Source organism: Neoarius graeffei, chromosome 3 (genome assembly GCF_027579695.1).
Source record: "Neoarius graeffei isolate fNeoGra1 chromosome 3, fNeoGra1.pri, whole genome shotgun sequence".
Lineage (NCBI taxonomy): Eukaryota > Metazoa > Chordata > Actinopteri > Siluriformes > Ariidae > Neoarius > Neoarius graeffei.
Window position 1 is genome coordinate 9,778,283 of NC_083571.1, and position 17,899 is coordinate 9,796,181.

Sequence of the window (17,899 nt, forward strand, 5' to 3'; positions counted from 1 at the left end):
GTTTCACACAGTGGTGCTTGAAAGTTTATGAACCCTTTAGAATTTTCTATATTTCTGCATAAATATAACCCAAAACAATCAGATTTTCACACAAATCCTGAAAGTAGAGAACCCAGTTAAACAAATGAGACAAAAATATTATACTTGGTCATTTATTTATTGAGGAAAATGATCCAATATTACATATCTGAGTGGCAAAAGTATGTGAACCTTTGCTTTCAGTATCTGGTGTGACCCCCTTGTGCAGCAATAACTGCAACTAAACGTTTGCGGTAACTGTTGATCAGTCCTGCACACCGGCTTGGAGGAATTTTACCCCGTTCCTCCGGACAGAACAGCTTCAACTCTGGGATGTTGGTGGGTTTCCTCACATGAACTGCTCGCTTCAGGTCCTTCCACAACATTTCAATTGGATTAAGGTCAGGACTTTGACTTGGCCATTCCAAAACATTCACTTTAACCATTCTTTGGTAGAACGACTTGTGTGCTTAGGGTCGTTGTCTTGCTGCATGACCCACCTTCTCTTGAGATTCAGTTCATGGACAGATGTCCTGACATCTTCCTTTAGAATTCGCTGGTATAATTCAGAATTCATTGTTCCATCAATGATGGCAAGTCGTCCTGGCCCAGATGCAGAAAAACAGGCCCAAACCATGATACTACCACCACCATGTTTCACAGATGGGATAAGGTTCTTATGCTGGAACGCGGCGTTTTCCTTTCTCCAAACATAACGCTTCTCATTTAAACCAAAAAAATTTCTATTTTGGTCTCATCCGTCCACAAAACATTTTTCCAATAGCCTTCTGGCTTGTCCACGTGATCTTCAGCAAACTGCAGACGAGCAGCAATGTTCTTTTTGGAGAGCAGTGGCTTTCTCCTTGCAACCCTGCCATGCACACCATTGTTGTTCAGTGTTCTCCTGATGGTGGACTCATGAACATTAACATCAGCCAATGTGAGAGAGGCCTTCAGTTGCTTAGAAGTTACCCTGGGGTCCTTTGTGACCTCGCCGACTATTACACGCCTTGCTCTTGGAGTGATCTTTGTTGGTCGACCACTCCTGGGGAGGGTAACAATGGTCTTGAATTTCCTCCATTTGTACACAATCTCTCTGACTGTGGATTGGTGGAGTCCAAACTCTTGAGAGATGGTTTTGTAACCTTTTCCAGCCTGAAGAGCATCAACAACACTTTTTTTTCTGAGGTCCTCAGAAATCTCCTTTGTCCGTGCCATGATACACTTCCATAAACGTGTTGTGAAGATCAGACTTTGATAGATCCCTGTTCTTTAAATAAAACAGGGTGCCCACTCACACCTGATTGTCATCCCATTGATTGAAAACACCTGACTCTAATTTCACCTTCAAATTAACTGCTAATCCTAGAGGTTCACATACTTTTGCCACTCACAGGTATGTAATATTGGATCATTTTCCTCAATAAATAAATGACCAAGTATAATATTTTTGTCTCATTTGTTTAACTGGGTTCTCTTTATCTACTTTTAGGACTTGTGTGAAAATCTGATGATGTTTTTGGTCATATTTATGCAGAAATATGGAAAATTGTAAAGGGTTCACAAATTTTCAAGCACCACTGTACACGACCGTTTTAGTGCACAAAGTCGCGCATCGTGACTTAAACACACGCTCCCATAATGCAAACAGATTCCTATTTTAAAAACAAACAAACAAAAAAAACCCCAGAGACAACTTATTCTTGTTTTATACACATACACCGGCCACTTTATTAGGAACACCCATTAGGTATACCTGCTGTTTTACGTAGTTCTCTAAATCAGCCGATTCCTTGACGCATAAAATCATGCCGATACGAATCAAGAGCTTCAGTTAATGTTCTCACATTCATCTCATCATCTCTAGCTGCTTTATCCTGTTCTACAGGGTCGCAGGCAAGCTGGAGCCTATCCCAGCTGACTACGGGCGAAAGGCGGGGTACACCCTGGACAAGTCGCCAGGTCATCACAGGGCTGACACATAGACACAGACAACCATTCACACTCACATTCACACCTACGCTCAATTTAGAGTCACCAGTTAACCTAACCTGCATGTCTTTGGACTGTGGGGGAAACCGGAGCACCCGGAGGAAACCCACGCGGACACGGGAAGAACATGCAAACTCCACACAGAAAGGCCCTCGCCAGCCACGGGGCTCGAACCCGGACCTTCTTGCTGTGAGGCGACAGCGCTAACCACTATACCACCGTGCCGCCCTGTTCTCACATCAGAATGGGAAAAATTGTGATCTCACAGCGACACGTGACTTTCTTTCCCTGCGGCATGGGTGTTGGTTTGAGCCAGATGAGTATTTCAGAAGCTGCTGATCTCCTGAGGCTTTCACACACAACAGTCTCTAGAGCTCACACAGACAGAATGGTGCGAAAAACAAAAAACGTCGAGTTGAGCAAGCGACGGTTCTGCGGGTGGAAACAAACTCCTCGTTAGAGGAAAACGGCCAGATTGGTCCGAGCTTTTTTGCCAGGAAGGATATAGTAACTCGTATACAACCGTGGTGAGCAGAAAAGCATCTTTCAACAACAGACCACCACATTGGGGTCCGCTCCTGCAGCCAAGAACAGGAATCTTACTAGCATCAAGTTCATATTAAAGTGGCCGGTGTGTGTTTATACACACATGGCTGTGTATCTTGATGAATCCTTACGGTTTTTTTTTTTGGATCAGGTATTAACCAAGACAGCAATTAATTGAGTGAATGTGTTGGTTCAGTATTTATAGTAAATCAAAAGTGATTAAAGAAAAAGGTCATGAAAGAAAGATTTAGTACAAGACACACCATCTTTCTCACTTCTTTACTAACTTAACCCATTAAAGTGCAGGTCAAAAAAAAAATACACGAAATTTATTAATAAATTTCAAATGATCATGAGGCAGTGTGATAAATGTGCCAGATCTTGTGACAAACTGCACAAAATGGACCCTGTGCCTGTGACAGAGGCTCCCAAGGAAAATAAAACCAGCAGCTGTCATCGATATGGACCACTGAGATGTAAAGAGTGTCAACTCCACATACATAAACCTGTGGGGTCGCTTATTTCAGGTATTCTCTCAATGTATAACCAAGTCACAACGATTTAACCCAAGAATACAAAACAACCACTAAACCACTGCAAAGTTCACCTAAACAAACACTGTTTATATTAGCTAGTTAGCTTAAAAAGCAAAATTCTCTACCCATAATATGACAAGGCCCGCCTCTTACACGAACACCAGAACCGGATTGGATAATAACCTGCGAGTCTGAAATCCTAGCCATTTACAACACAGGACGCGGGATTCCCAACAACCAATCCTAGCAAGGAAGGCGGGACTTGTCGGAATACGGATAGAGAAACAATAAGGTTAAAAAAAAAAAAAAAGGCTCCTGAAAGCTAACACTTAGCTAGGTAGCAGCAGTTAGCTTCCTAGCTAGCAGGTTAAACAGTTTAGTTTAGTGCGCCAGAGAAACGATATTAGAATACACGCTTTAAAAATGGCGTTGTAAACAAAAGTAGGTGTGTAAATGTTTTTAGAGCAGCGCGCTAGTATTTTTTAGACGTTTGAAACCAAAGAAGAGTTAGTTTTTAATCACTCACTCTCGTCCAACAGCTGCTCGTGCTCCGCCATCTTGAATTAGCCGCGCCGGTTTTTCAAAGACGGACCGACGCAAGGCATTGTGGGAAGGAGACGAGCTGAGAGGGCTGTTTGAAAACAAGGCGATGTCGAAAGAAAAAAAAAAAGACTGCTTGTACTTTAAAAAATATATAATATATTGATTTATTTCAACTATGATACAACAAAAGTAGTCAATAAAATTTAATATTCATCTCTAGCGTTATATATATATATATATATATATATATATATATATATATATATATATATATATACACACACAAATATATACAGTATATATATATATATATGCACAATATATATATATATATATATATATTTCTGTGTATATGTATATATACACACACACACGGTGGTGTAGTGGTTAGCGCTGTCGCCTCACAGCAAGAAGGTTCCAGGTTCGAGTCCAGCGGCCGGCGAGGGCCTTTCTGTGTGGAGTTTGCATATTCTCCCAGTGTCCGCGTGGGTTTCCTCCAGGTGCTCCAGTTTCCTCCACAGTCCAAAGACATGCAGTTAGGTTGACATGGGTTGCGGCCTTGGGCTGAGGTGCCCTTGAGCAAGGTACCGAAGCAGTACCCCTGACTGCTCCCCAGGCGCTCTGGTGTGGCTGCCCACTGCTCTGGGTGTGCACGCATATATATATATATATATATATATATATATATATATATATATACATACATACATACATACATACATACATACACACACAATAAATCTCATCTCATTATCTGTAGCCGCTTTATCCTTCTACAGGGTCGCAGGCAAGCTGGAGCCTATCCCAGCTGACTACGGGCGAAAGGCGGGGTACACCCTGGACAAGTCGCCAGGTCATCACAGGGCTGACACATATGCCGCTTTTCCACTACCAACGCGGCTGAGTCGTGCCGTGCTGAGTTGGGCTGAGTCGAGCTGAGTGGGGCTGTTGGAGTTGCATTTCGACTACAACCGCGCTGAACCGTGCTGGCTGGAAGTGGGTGGACACATTGGGTGGAGTTAGCGAAAGTGGGTGGACGTCAGGTGATGTCGTTAGGCGGCGCAAACAGTGACATCAGTGATCTTTTAAGCGGTAGTCTCACAACCCGGAGAGTAAACAATAAACATGCAGGACATGGAGTCGTTAGTGTTGCTGGTCTTGGTGCTGTGGCTTGTTGTCACCGACAACGCCAACAGATACTGGCAAGAGCGTATAGATTAGGCGAGGCGCATAAGGCTTCAGAAATTCTCGTAATTCTCCTTCTTCCGGGTTTACGGTGTTTACAGATCCCAGCGTGCTCGCGGGGCGTGTGTGGGCATGTGAGGACACTCCTCCTCACCAATCAGTGCACAGGGGAGTGTCTGCTCACGCCCCTAGCCTCACTCAGCTCGGTTTGACTCGCTTCAGCCCCACTCCAAAACCGTGCGAGTTTTGGGGGCTAAGCAGGGCTGAAGCGAGCCGAGTCGTGCTGTTCTTAGATTAGTCGAAACGCGAGCCGTGTCGGGCTGAAGTGAGCTGAAAAGGGCCAGTAGACACAGACAACCATTCACACTCACATTCACACCTACGCTCAATTTAGAGTCACCAGTTAACCTAACCTGCATGTCTTCAGACTGTGGGGGAAACCGGAGCACCCGGAGGAAACCCACGTGGACACGGGGAGAACATGCCAACTCCGCACAGAAAGGCCCTCGCCGGCCCCGGGGCTCGAACCATGACCTTCTTGCTGTGAGGCGACAGCGCTAACCGCTACACCACCATGCCGCCCATATATGCAATAAATAAAACCCTCAATTAATTTGTTTTTACACTCATTGTTCAAGCCATTTTTATTTTAATTTCCATCTCTCCTGCATGAAGAAAACCAAATCCAAACAAAAATGAAGGGCCAAAGTACATTTATTGACTTTTCCAAATTATAAAAAAAAAAAAAAACAAAGCACATGGACATTTTAACCAGGTTAATCAGGCACTATCCTGTCAAGGGATGACTTTACAAGGGGGGGGACGGACGGACTTTTGTTCAACTCAAATTTCTGCTTGAAAATGAACTTTTCGTTTCAAGTCAGGGGGAAAGGGAAAAAAAAAAAAAATCTCGGAGGTACACACATTTTGTCCTTTCTAAAAGCCCCAATACTAGCAAGCCTAGTAAAAGTTCCATTTATCCATTTTTTACGAACATTCATTACTAAAACTGTACAGTATGTTGGCATGTTTTTGCTAAAGAAAACAAAAGCATTCAAAGATCAAACTTTGCAATGACAAAAGATTTCAAGATAACTTGTCCAAACGCTTGGGGGGGGGGGGGGGGGGGGGGGGCAGTAGTCTAGAAAACTAATGGAATGGAAGACCGTTCAACCTAATAATGTTGGTAGGATCGAAGAACTCTCCACCAAAACCCTTGAAATACTTCAATTAGATCAAATCCAACGTTAACAGAAATGACAAGTCACATACAGAGGATTTACTGTATTAGACTGTATTATTTACAGTCCAAGAGAACTCGTATTATTTATCCAACGCTAGATAATAAAGCAGAAAAATGGACAAACAGGAACGTGGTGTCTTCGGTCTTGATGGCCGTCCTGCAGTTAGCTCGTGGTGGTGTGGAGATCAGGGTTACAGGTAAGAGGCTCACCAGAGGGACGTCTGATAATTGAAGCGAAGTTTCAGAAGGTATTTCAGATTGACCTGAGAAACATCGTAGACGATGTACCTGGAGGAATTGGAGTCAAGGCCAATCTCTAAAAAAGGTGGCTAACACACAAAACTAAATTCGTGCCGTTTTCCACCTTGTATTTGAAAGGAATCCAGCAGCAGGGTTGCACGTCATTAGTTAACTCTCATCACTGTACTGGCCTGCAAATGACGCCACAATTTTTAACGTCATGACATTCTTTTAAATGTGCAATGCAATTACAGTAATACACACATCACACAGCACTCAGTTACACAAATTAGAAGGTTAAAAAAACATTACACACAGCTATTTATGATATACTTCAGTTTCTACAACCTGGGAACCACCATGGCACAGCCCTGCCATGAACTGGAAGCTGATGGATCACTGTCTACAGTTTAGATCACCATGGACCAAGAGGCTGCTATCCAAGAAATAACCCCCTGCTTCAAAACTGACACCTTCAAGCTGAACTAAAGTTTGAAGCTGACCACAGAGACAAAAAAAAGCCTTCCGGAGGAAAGCTGTATGGTCAGATGAGACAAAGATTGAGTTGTTTGGCCACAATGACCACCATGTACAGAGGGACACTGTACCAGCTGGCGGTGGTGGTAGGATCATCATGCTCTGGAGCTGTTTTGCTGCCAGTGAAACTGGTTCATTGCACAAAGTGGATGGAATAATGAAGAAGGAGGACGACCTCAGAATTCTTCAGCATAAACCATCAGAAACTTGAACACGACTTGGGAGTTACAACAGGACAATGAACCCAAACACGCATCAGAGCTGGTTGTGGAGGATAACGCAGGCGAACATTAAGCTTAAAACAAGTCCTGACTTCAACCCTATTGAAAATATATGGACCGGGCTTATAAGTCGAGTCCATGCCAAGAAAAAAAAAACAAATTTAATTGAACTCTATCAATTCTACCATGAAGAGTCGTGAAATATCCAACCAGAATTCTGCCAGAAGCTTGTTCATGGTAAACAAAAATGTTTGGTCAAGGTGAATATTGCGAAAAGACATTTTACCCAAATATTAGGTGTGCTGTATGTATATTTTTGACCCTGCGTTGATTTCAGAAAACCCAAAGAAAATTTAAACTTGTGCACCAAATTCTAGTGTTGTTTTTTAATTAAAGCTGTATGCTGTACAATCATTCTGCCACAGAAAAAGAACAGTTCAAAGAAATTACTCAAAGCCCAAATATTGCCATCACATTCATATCCAAGATGACATTCACGGCACTGTATGTAAACTTCTGACCACAAAAAAAAAAAAAATATATATATATATATATATATATATATATATATATATAAAAAATATATATATATATATATAAAAAAAAATATATATATATAGTTAGTGTGTGTGTATATATATATATAAAAAAAAATATATATATACATATATATATATATATATATACATATATATATATATATATATATATATATATATATATAGTTCGTGTATATATATATATATATATATATATATATATATATATATGTGTATATATATATATATATATATATATAAAAAAATATATATATATATATATATATATATATATATATATATATATATATATAAATAAAAGACAGAGAGCGCGCGCACGAGAGACTTTTTCTCCAGATTCTACCAATTATAGAGATGAAAGTGGAGCAAAGAAAAAAAAACCCTGAACTTTTGAAAGTCAAACTAAGATATGGGGGTGTGGGGGGAGACGTCCCCCGAAAAAATTTTAACACGCAAAACCCTGCATTCTAGTGCATTTTAGTACTTATTTTCACTAAAACAAGTTATAACCTTTAAGCCTTTTTCTTTCATGTACATTAATGATTAACATGTCAAAAATATCAAATTTAATTCCCCTCATTAATGAGTAATTTTCAGGAGTGCGTTTAGAAAACGCGGTGATTTTCCTGCTACACAGTTCATTACTTTGAAAAAAATATCAGACAGTTGAAGGTAAACTCAGCAAAATCCCAAAACAGTCCTGTTAAAAAGTAAAGGTCTGTTAGAGTTTCTAAAGCTTTCAGGTTTCAATGTTGGGGACGTGGAGCCTCGTTTATCAATCTTTTAGTCGAGTTGTGCGTTTGCAGAAGCTAAAGTGAACTAAACATTTCCAATTCAGATTTATGCGAGTTGAAGCCAATTGTTTACATTAGTCTGTATTGTCTGTAAATTTAAACACACCAATGAAGACCAAATTTCTCACGTAAATCAGGGGCGTAGCTAGGATTTTTCGGGGGGGTGTCACACACTGACTGGCAGCCAATAATTCCCATTGCTAGTTTTAGGTACAGTAGCTTAGAAACCAGCTCTTCCATTATTGCTGTTTCTTCCACGTTTTCTTGATGATGCGTTTTAGAAACGGCACTAAAACTTAGCTTCGAAGCCACAAAATGCTAGCCTGGGAAATCCCATGCTGCTTTGCACAATCGTTCCGATCTGAAAAGACAGCATGGAAACTATGGTCTAAAGGCTCGCCTGAGTTAGGGAGCCAATCAGAGAGTGGGGAGGGGTGGAAAGACGGTGACGCGTACTACTCGACAAACGGAAGCTTGTAGTTTATTTGGGACTGTTTATGGATCACATTTAACATGGCGGCGAGCGATACGAACCAAACGTTCGATCAAGCTTTGTCTTGCACAAACGGCAGTAATCGTTCGGTGCCATTGTTTTCCTATTTTTGTTTTGCCTTCTCTTTCCTTCTCTTCTTCGCTCTAACTACGTCACCGGGTACAACTGCCATGATTGGCCATGGGCTACGTATACGCCAAATGATAGACATTCGCAACGTCCAATAAACGGCCGTTGACAATCGTAAACCACACCTCCCCTACGAGAAATTCAATAGGCGGATTCCAGACCATATTTCACTTGTGATTATGGTCTGGTGTTAACCAGACTAACAAAATGCAACTTTGATGGAAAAAAAAAATGTATAATAAATTGCTGACCTCTCTTCACATCGAAAGGAGGAGGAAAGTTTTGCTTGTTTTGACATGGCGAATTATTAACACGAGAAAACACTCGTAATTCGCAACTAAAAAGACCGCAGCTACACTGGCAGCTTGACCATGCTTTCTAGTGCGATCGTGTTGCGCTTGCGCAGAACGGTGTCAGTCCTGCGCGCCTTAGCTTGTGCACCTGAAGGCGTGCCTAACGAGCTCCGGCACGCGCGCCGTTAACAAAGAACACCTGTCTTTAATCAATGAACTATGTTTGGGCTATTTAAGGACCGCGCCCATGCAAGGACGATGAGAAGTATTACGCCGCGTCTAGGGACGCGAAAAATAAATTTCTCCATTCGGAAAACCAGAGATTTTCAAGAGTTTTGTCAAATATCTGGATTTCTGGAAGACTTTCATCCCTGCAATTAATAAAAAAGTTAAAAAGATTAAAAAAAACCCCTCTAAAATGTATAAACAAGGTTGCACTAGTGCCACCTTATTATTTTCCCTAACCCAGCTTTCCTCATGCGAGTACAGTTCATAGTTTTCCTTTGTTATAATGTTTACGACGTAGAAACGTGCCTCCGATTTGCTCCATCTCCGGATTCCCCTTGACAAGCTGCATATTAAGCTGAGAAAAAGGATGTGGGAAACACGCTGAATAACCAGACGGCTGTGGAAAGGATACTCGTTGTAAAGCAGACTTGTATCATCGATGTTGGTGTTGATGCCTTTGCCCAGCGGCACGTCCACGCCGTTAAGAGACACGGTAGCACCAGGATCGGGGGCGGTCCTTCCCAAACCTATGAGATAGCAAATCCGAGATTTTATTTACGAATAATTCTGTGCATTTTTTTTTCTTTAATAAAAATGCTTTTTTTTTTTTTGGTTCAGAATGAAAAAAGCGAGGTCTTACCCTTCACACTGTGTTTCCCTTTCGGTAGTTTTGTGATGTGTGAAGCCTTTTTAAGTTCATGCCTTTAATAAGACGACACAAGTTTCGCATTATGAAAGCTGAATAGCACACGGTAATGAGAGTGGATGTGAAAAATGACTTACATGTTGCCGAGAGCGACCTCTCCTAAGAGGATGAGGCCTACGGGATCCGCTTGGGACGTGTGGCAGTAGTTTGCGCTCTTCGACACCATGTCAGCGAAGTAGACACCTTTACCAAACATGTAACCTGTCTATAGAGCGAAAAAGTTTTTTAAAAAGGTGAAATTTATATATCATATCACATCCACTACTGATGCACTCGGGTTCTCCATTAACATCCGTCCTGCTGTTATTCTGTGCGTCACGTGAACGAATCGGTACGTACCACAGGAGCCTCGGGCGGGGCGATGCGCAGACCCTGAGACAGGATGCCAGCGAAGTTGGTTGTGCGTGAGCCGTGCCACAGGAGCTGGCGGTTGGGTAGATCTTTGAAGGGGCGGTAACGCTGGTACTCACCGTCTCTGTTGATCTTAAAGATCTGAACAGACACAAGATCATGTTATCAGGATGCTGTGAGGACGTTTAGTGCAGATTACTGATTCTCAGTTTAAAGCTCGATCCTCGTTCTCATTGGAAAGGTGCGTTATCGTTTGGACTTGAAAACGCCCCCCAAAAAAATAAGACCGTTACAAATTCTTCTGGCTGCAAGTGAAAAACGTGTTACGAGGAAATGGCTTAAGCCAGAGCCGCCCACCGTGGACGACTGGATAGAAATATTACAGGAAATGTATATTATGTCAAGTCTGTCATTTTCCCTAAAGATCCAAAAAGAAAATTTTTAAATCGGATGTGGACTAGATGGACCGAATACATTAAATCTATAAGGTCACACTTCTATGGAAGCCGAGAGAGACCCTTCATATGGCCCTTTTCCACTACCCTTTTTCAGCTCACTTCAGCCCGACACGGCTCGCGTTTCGACTACCAAAAAAACAGCACGACTCAGCTCGCTTCAGCCCTGCTTAGCCCCTAAAACTCGCACGGTTTTGGAGTGGGGCTGAAGCGAGCCGAAGCGAGCCGAGTGAGGCTGGGGGCGTGAGCAGACACTCCCCTGTGCACGGATTGGTGAGGAGGAGTGTCCTCACATCCCCACACACGCCCCGCGAGCACGCTGGGATCTGTAAACACCGTAAACCCGGAAGAAGAAGAATTACGAGAATTTCTGAAGTCTTATGCGCCTCGCCTCATCTATACGCTCTTGCCAGTATCTGTTGGCGCTGGTGGTGACAACAAGCCACAGCACCAAGACCAGCAACACTAACGACTCCATGTCCTCCATGTTTATTGTTTACTATTCGGGTCGTGAGACTACCGCTTAAAAGATCACTGATGTCACTGTTTGCGCTGCTTAACGACATCACGTGACGTCCACCCACTTTCACTAACTCCACCCAATGTGTCCACCCACTTCCAGCCAGCACGGTTCAGCGCGGTTGTAGTCGAAATGCACTCCAACAGCCCCACTCAGCTCGACTCAGCACGGCACGGCTCAGCCGCGTTTGTAGTGGAAAAGCGGCAATAGAATCCTTTTTTTTTTTATTCACCTTGTTATCCCGAGATAACGACATAATTAATTCAGGATCTCGAGAAAACAACACAACTAATTCGAGATCTCGAGAAAACAAAACCGTTATTTCAAGATCTCAAGAAAACAAGACAATTATTTCATGATCTCGAGTAAACAGCTGAGAAATGGTTCATTCAGGAGCGCCAAGAGACTTGTGATATGCTGACTTTGGGGCTATTTCTCATTCTGTATAGACGCAACTTTGGTCAATAGAATGTCCGGAATAATCGATCACCTAATAAGGCAATATTTTGATCAGGGGTTGACACGGAGAGATTGCATTAAGTCTTTTAATAAGGGATCATTTCAAAATTAGTCCGCGGCGCCTCCGCAGAAGACTGGCCCCCCTCTCTCTCAAGGCATCGTAAAAAGCCATTTCTGCTCTGTTACATGTCCGCCAATTTCTAAAGGCCAATTTATGCTGACGACGCAGTCCTCGCAGATGGCGTCTGCGTAGCCCCCCCCACCTTCGCAGACACTCTGCGTGCACCTCCCAAAAATTGTGACCACCGCAGAAGCCTCGCAGACTTGGTTTGTTTTCATGACTGCCATTTTTAAAACACGAGCGAAGATGGAGCAGCACGAAGAGCGGTTGATCGAGGAAGTGAGGAAGTACGGACATCTATACGACTCCAGTTCTAGTCATAAGTAACCGGAGGATAAACACTCCACTAACCACACCCACCAACTACTCCTAGCGATTTTGTGACTTCGCGCCCCCTTGCGTTGTGGCGGTGAATAACATCGCGCACGCCTATTACTCCCCGCTCAACGATAAATTACAACTGTCTGCGAAAAGTTATCTGCGAAAGCCTTGTCGCAAGAGCATGCAGAGGCCTTAAGTCTTCGTTGTCTGACCCACAGGGGGGCGCAGCTCTGCTACAAATCTCAGCTGTTTTCTCGAGATCACGGAATAACGGTTTTGTTTTCTCGAGATCTTGAATTAGTTGTGTTATTTTCTCGAGATCCTGAATTAATTATGTCGTTATCTCAGGATAACAAGGTGAATAAAAACAAAGATTATATGAAGGGCCTCTCGCGGCTTCCGTACACTTCAGTGGATTTTTCAGAATTGCTGAGTGTGACAGTTAGGCAACCCCCTCCCCCCCTTTTTTTTTCTTTAATTGCATAACAGCTCACTTTTTATTCCCCTCAATCATTAATATCAGAACTGAAAGCTTTTCTTGTTCAGTTGTAAATAATTAAAACCTGTTCGAAAAGAAACGCAATGGAAGAGCCAGACACTGAAATGGCTATCAAACACGCTGCGTAGTTTTTGTTTTGGATGTAAATGACTTAAAGTGCATATCACGGGTAAATTCAGGAGCAAGATCAATGTAATTCTCCTATTTTATATTAAACTCTGGTCAAATATCTGTCACATTTTGCATTTTGTGCAAATTTTTTTTTTACCTTGCGCAATACCAGAGAAATTCAGTTGAAATCGAGCCATTTGAGGCGAATTGGTCCGCCTCTGAAAAAACTTGGCATTTGGATTTCCCGGCAAACACTGATTTTCGTGACATCGCGTGCGGGACGCCTCCTTCTGAATCCTACGTCAGCGCTGGTTTGTTTATGAGAAAACGACCTGGTGGTTTTCTGCAAATTTCTTCAACGTTATCGCGTAATTATTAAAATGGTTAACAGATGTATCGTAGGAGGGTGTACAGTAGCAACACCAATCTTGATGGGATTAGTACTCATCGTTTCCCAAAAGACCGGACAATGAGAGAGAAATGGGAGCGCTTGGTCTACACAGGCTGTGCACTTAAACCGTGCAAAGCTCGCGCAGCCTGCTGGCGCTTCCGCAGGTAACGTCACGAATCTGGCTCCAGACTCGCTTGGGATTTTTCCAGATGCGTTTTGTTATTTTATTTTTTTCTGCTGTAGACAGATGGCCTTGTGCAAAATTACCCTTCTGGATGAGTGTGTAAAGGGACATACTTTCATATTAAAAAAAAAAAAATGAAATTGGTCCAGGATATGCACTTTAAACACCTTGATGTTATGTAAAATGACCGCTGTGGGATTTGTGCTTTTCCAAATAAAAAAGCCCCCTAGGCTGTCGAATGGCTTCTGAGAAATTGGTAATTGAATGTATCCTCACCCCCTATTAGATGACTATATATCCTTTAGTGGTTGGACCCAGGCTTGGAGTACTCAAGACTCGACTCGGACTACTACTTTATTTTTTGTAGCATGCCATAATAATTTGGCGTAAAATATTTATACCTACGTTAATTTTGTACTAATTTCGTGCAAGTGTGTCACACCTGCGCCTGCATCAGATAGACTCTCGGCACAATCAGCGCACCATAAATGACTTGCACCTGCCCAGGATTAAGGTACAATCAGCGCACCAATATAAAAACTGTGAAAACACACTTCCTTTGCGAAGTATTGAGTCACGTTGCTGACACATTACAGAGCCTTATTTCCTTATTTGGTTTCCTGATCTCCTGTTTCTCGTCTTTGATAGCCTGTTTGTGCCCGTTTCACCGTTTTCCCTGCCGTTCTGGACTGTTACATGTCTTCACTTTGCACTTGCATCCGTCTCCCAACCATCTCTGACAGAATACTTCGCACTCCCTGATAAAGAGAAGCACATTCACCTGTTCATGGACAAGCTAATGTTAATGGCGCTGAAACAGTCACCGTCAAACGGTGCGGTTGGAATCTTGTTCTCGGACTCAACTCGGAAAACTGCGAAAAAAAATAGAGGATATTACACGGTGGCCTGAAGATATGAAGTTTATCTTCAAGTGGTGAATGGATGCATCATGAGTGCACACAACGAACGAGTGAAATATTTTCAGCACGAGAAAAACTTCATATCTTTGCACCACTACGGAAGCCGCGAGAGGCCCTTCATATAATCCTTTTTTTTAATTCACCTTGTTATCCCGAGATAACATAATTAATTCGAGATCTCGAGAAAACAAAACCGTTATTTTGAGATCTCGAGAAAACAAAATTTCATGATCTCGAGTAAACAGCTGAGAAATGGTTCATTCAGGTGCGCCAAGAGACTTGTGATATGCTGACTTTGGGGCTATTTCTCATTCTGTATAGACGCAACTTTGGTCATTAGAATGTCTGGAATAATCGATCACCTAATAAGGCAATATTTTGATCAGGGGTTGACACAGGCAGAGATTGCATTAAGTTTTTTAATAAGGGATAATTTCAAAATTAGTCCGCGGCACCTCCGCAGAAGACTGGCCCGGCTTCATCTCTACCGACGGGGATACAGTGATCCAGCTGAGATCATGAAATAATTGTTTTGTTTTCTCGAGATCTCGAATTAGTTGTTTTCTCGAGATCCTGAATTAATTACGTCGTTATCTTGAAATAACAAGGTGAATAAAAAAAAGATTATATGAAGGGCCTCTCTCGGCTTCCGTACGCCACTGTGTAAATGTTCTTTATGTTATACGGAGACGAGTGTTTGACTGGGAAATACACCACTTGCATTTTTCATACGAGCTCCATCCGGGACATGGAGATCCAAAACTGGGACATAAATCTCCAAGTCACTCGTGAGGAAATCAATGAGTGAGTTGTTTTGATAAATTTGGGGACTTGTTGTTTGCGAACGTGTCGATATAATGAAAAGAAAACCACACGTTGGCTTGAAGATATGAAGTTTATCTTCGTGTTGAAATACATCGCGGATCTGAGTGACAAGCTTAAATAATATTGGCTGGTGTTGAGTGGTATATCAGATATATTCCATTCAGCTAGCATGATAATGAACGAGTCGAAAACAAGTAGCTGAATGGAATATATCTGATAGACCATGAAAAAAAGGCATTATTATTAATACATACACACTCTTCGTATCAATCTTGAAGGCCGACGCGAGCTCACTCGTGACTCGGTGCTGTTAGCGCGGCAGTCCAGTTATCTTCCAGCCCATGTAGTGTTAGTGTAGGCCAATGCTAACGCAGTCAAGCCGAATATTATTATTTACTGTTACAGTTGCTCGCTTGCGTGGAAGTTTTACATCTCTGATGTATCTCTTTTCCAGTTTTTCGATGTCCGTTGGTATGTTTTTCTCTAAAATGAAGTTTTGGGAGCCTTTTGGATGTTCATTACGTCTTTAGTTTATTTATTTAGTGCTTAAACCGAGCACTGAATTAACCCCGTCTTCTCTCTTTCACAGGCAAGCAAGAAATGACTGTGCGCATGTGCTGCAGAAAAGTTGTGTCATTGGATCTTCGCATCAGCTCTGACGTGTGACATCGTGTTGTCCTGACATCGTGCAATATTATAACAATATTGCATGCTCGGTCTTCATTGGGGAGAGTGGCGTAATCCATGGAAGATAAGTGATATGATAACAATATTGCATGCCATCAATAAACCTGCTAGAAAGGAATAGAATACGTGTTTTTATTCCACGGAAAAAAGTGTCCTGTATGTATAACAACTCCCGATATTTCACTCCAATGACATCACCCCAACCCAGTGTTTTCCACTGACTAGACTCACTGTTAGGGCTGCACGATTACGGAAAAAATGATAATCACGATTATCTTGATCAAAATTGTAATCACGATTATTAATCACGATTATTCTTGATGTTAGGGAAATCACTTAAATTTTATTTCACTATATTCAAACAAACAATATGAACAGCTTTCAGTGCAGAATGAAATTTAAAAGAGAAATTCTGATTTCCAAATGACAAATGAATGAAATTTATCCAAGAAATTACCAAAGGATGAAGGAACTGAAAACTCAATTGCAACAATTACATAGCATTATACTGAGGCCTACAAGTTTTTAGCTAGAAAGACCAGCCTATCAACATGCTCTGGCTTTAAACATGAGCGAAGGCAGGTCACAACATTGCCTCCAGTGCTAAATACGCTCAATCTGTTACCTACTCTCACGCTATCACACCTTGAAGAAGATACCGCCAGTGTTGCCAGACACTGCTGACGTTTTCCAGCCCAAAATATGTTCAAATCCGCCAAAATGCACTTAAAACCACCCAATCTGGCAACACTGGATACCGCTGCACTGAAGCTCTGCGCACTTGGCTTGCTTGCTTATTTAGGTGGAGTAATGAAACCTTACATGCGTCGGTTTGCCCCCTAATGGTTTGGCGGAGTACTGGTCAAAAAGTGCTTGATCAGATATGCAGCAGAGCTCGCATTTTAAATGGAAATAAATCGCGATTTTCATTTAATCGTGGCAGCCAAAATCGCAATTTTCGATTAAATTCGATTAATTGTGCAGCCCTACTCACTGTTGTCAAAATTGCGACCCGGGTTCAAAATTAAAATTCTTTTGATTAACTTGCATTTATTGTTTTTATTTTCTGTCCATATAATGTAGAGAACATTACCCTGTGGCACGAAGATAACGGAAGAAAATGTGGTAGCAAATAATCCTACTTTTTTTTTTTTTAAGAAAAGCAAATAAAAAAATTAAATTAAAAATTACTTGTTTCTAGTTATATTTCCCTCACACACAAAAAAAAAAAAAAAAAAAAAAAATCACGCAAGCAAATAAATAAATAAATAATGGTGCTTTTATTGGGGTAATTGATAAGATTTTTTTTTTGGGGGGGTGTTAATAAAATTTTCAAAATCAAAATCTGCATTTTTTTTTTAATGTTATTACATCATACTGTTATATTAAAGTTTCAAGGAGAAAAATAGTGATTTTCATGCTACCAATATCCTGGTAAAGAAAAACAAACGTTTCTTAAAGTGCATAATCTGGACCAATTTTTTTTTTTTTTTTTTATATATGAAAGTATGTCCCTTTACACACTCATCCAGAAGGCCATCTGTCTACAGCAGAAAAAAATTAAACGCATCTGGAAAAATCCCAAGGGAGTCTGGAGCAGGGCTTTGAACCGGTTCAAGGAACGAAAACGAAAACCGGGAACTTTTTCCATTTCACATGGAACAGAAACGAAACCAGAAACTTTATTATTTTTTATGTTCCGGAACAGAAACGCTTATTAAAAATAATGGTAACCGGTTAATACCGGTTTTTATTTAGTTCCTCAAAGTTTCCGTAGCCTACAAATAAAAA

General features: G+C 41.6%; 2 protein-coding genes across 2 annotated transcripts in view; both read right to left on the reverse strand.

Annotated features, from left to right (window-relative positions):
* Positions 1 to 3,670, reverse strand: part of lin9 (lin-9 DREAM MuvB core complex component) — a 61,378-nt gene extending 57,708 nt beyond the window's left edge. The window contains exon 1 of the mRNA XM_060916369.1: positions 3,619 to 3,670. Within this exon, the coding sequence (XP_060772352.1) occupies positions 3,619 to 3,649 (31 nt within the window). The 5' untranslated portion in view covers positions 3,650 to 3,670. The remainder of the gene's footprint in view (positions 1 to 3,618) is intronic.
* Positions 3,671 to 5,516: 1,846 nt separating this feature from the next.
* Positions 5,517 to 17,899, reverse strand: part of parp1 (poly (ADP-ribose) polymerase 1) — a 95,114-nt gene continuing 82,731 nt past the window's right edge. The window contains exons 19-23 of the mRNA XM_060916372.1: positions 10,604 to 10,756; positions 10,342 to 10,469; positions 10,199 to 10,260; positions 9,971 to 10,085; positions 5,517 to 6,351 (exon numbers count right to left, since the gene is read on the reverse strand). Coding sequence (XP_060772355.1) covers positions 6,270 to 6,351; positions 9,971 to 10,085; positions 10,199 to 10,260; positions 10,342 to 10,469; positions 10,604 to 10,756 — 540 coding nt within the window. The 3' untranslated portion in view covers positions 5,517 to 6,269. The remainder of the gene's footprint in view (positions 6,352 to 9,970; positions 10,086 to 10,198; positions 10,261 to 10,341; positions 10,470 to 10,603; positions 10,757 to 17,899) is intronic.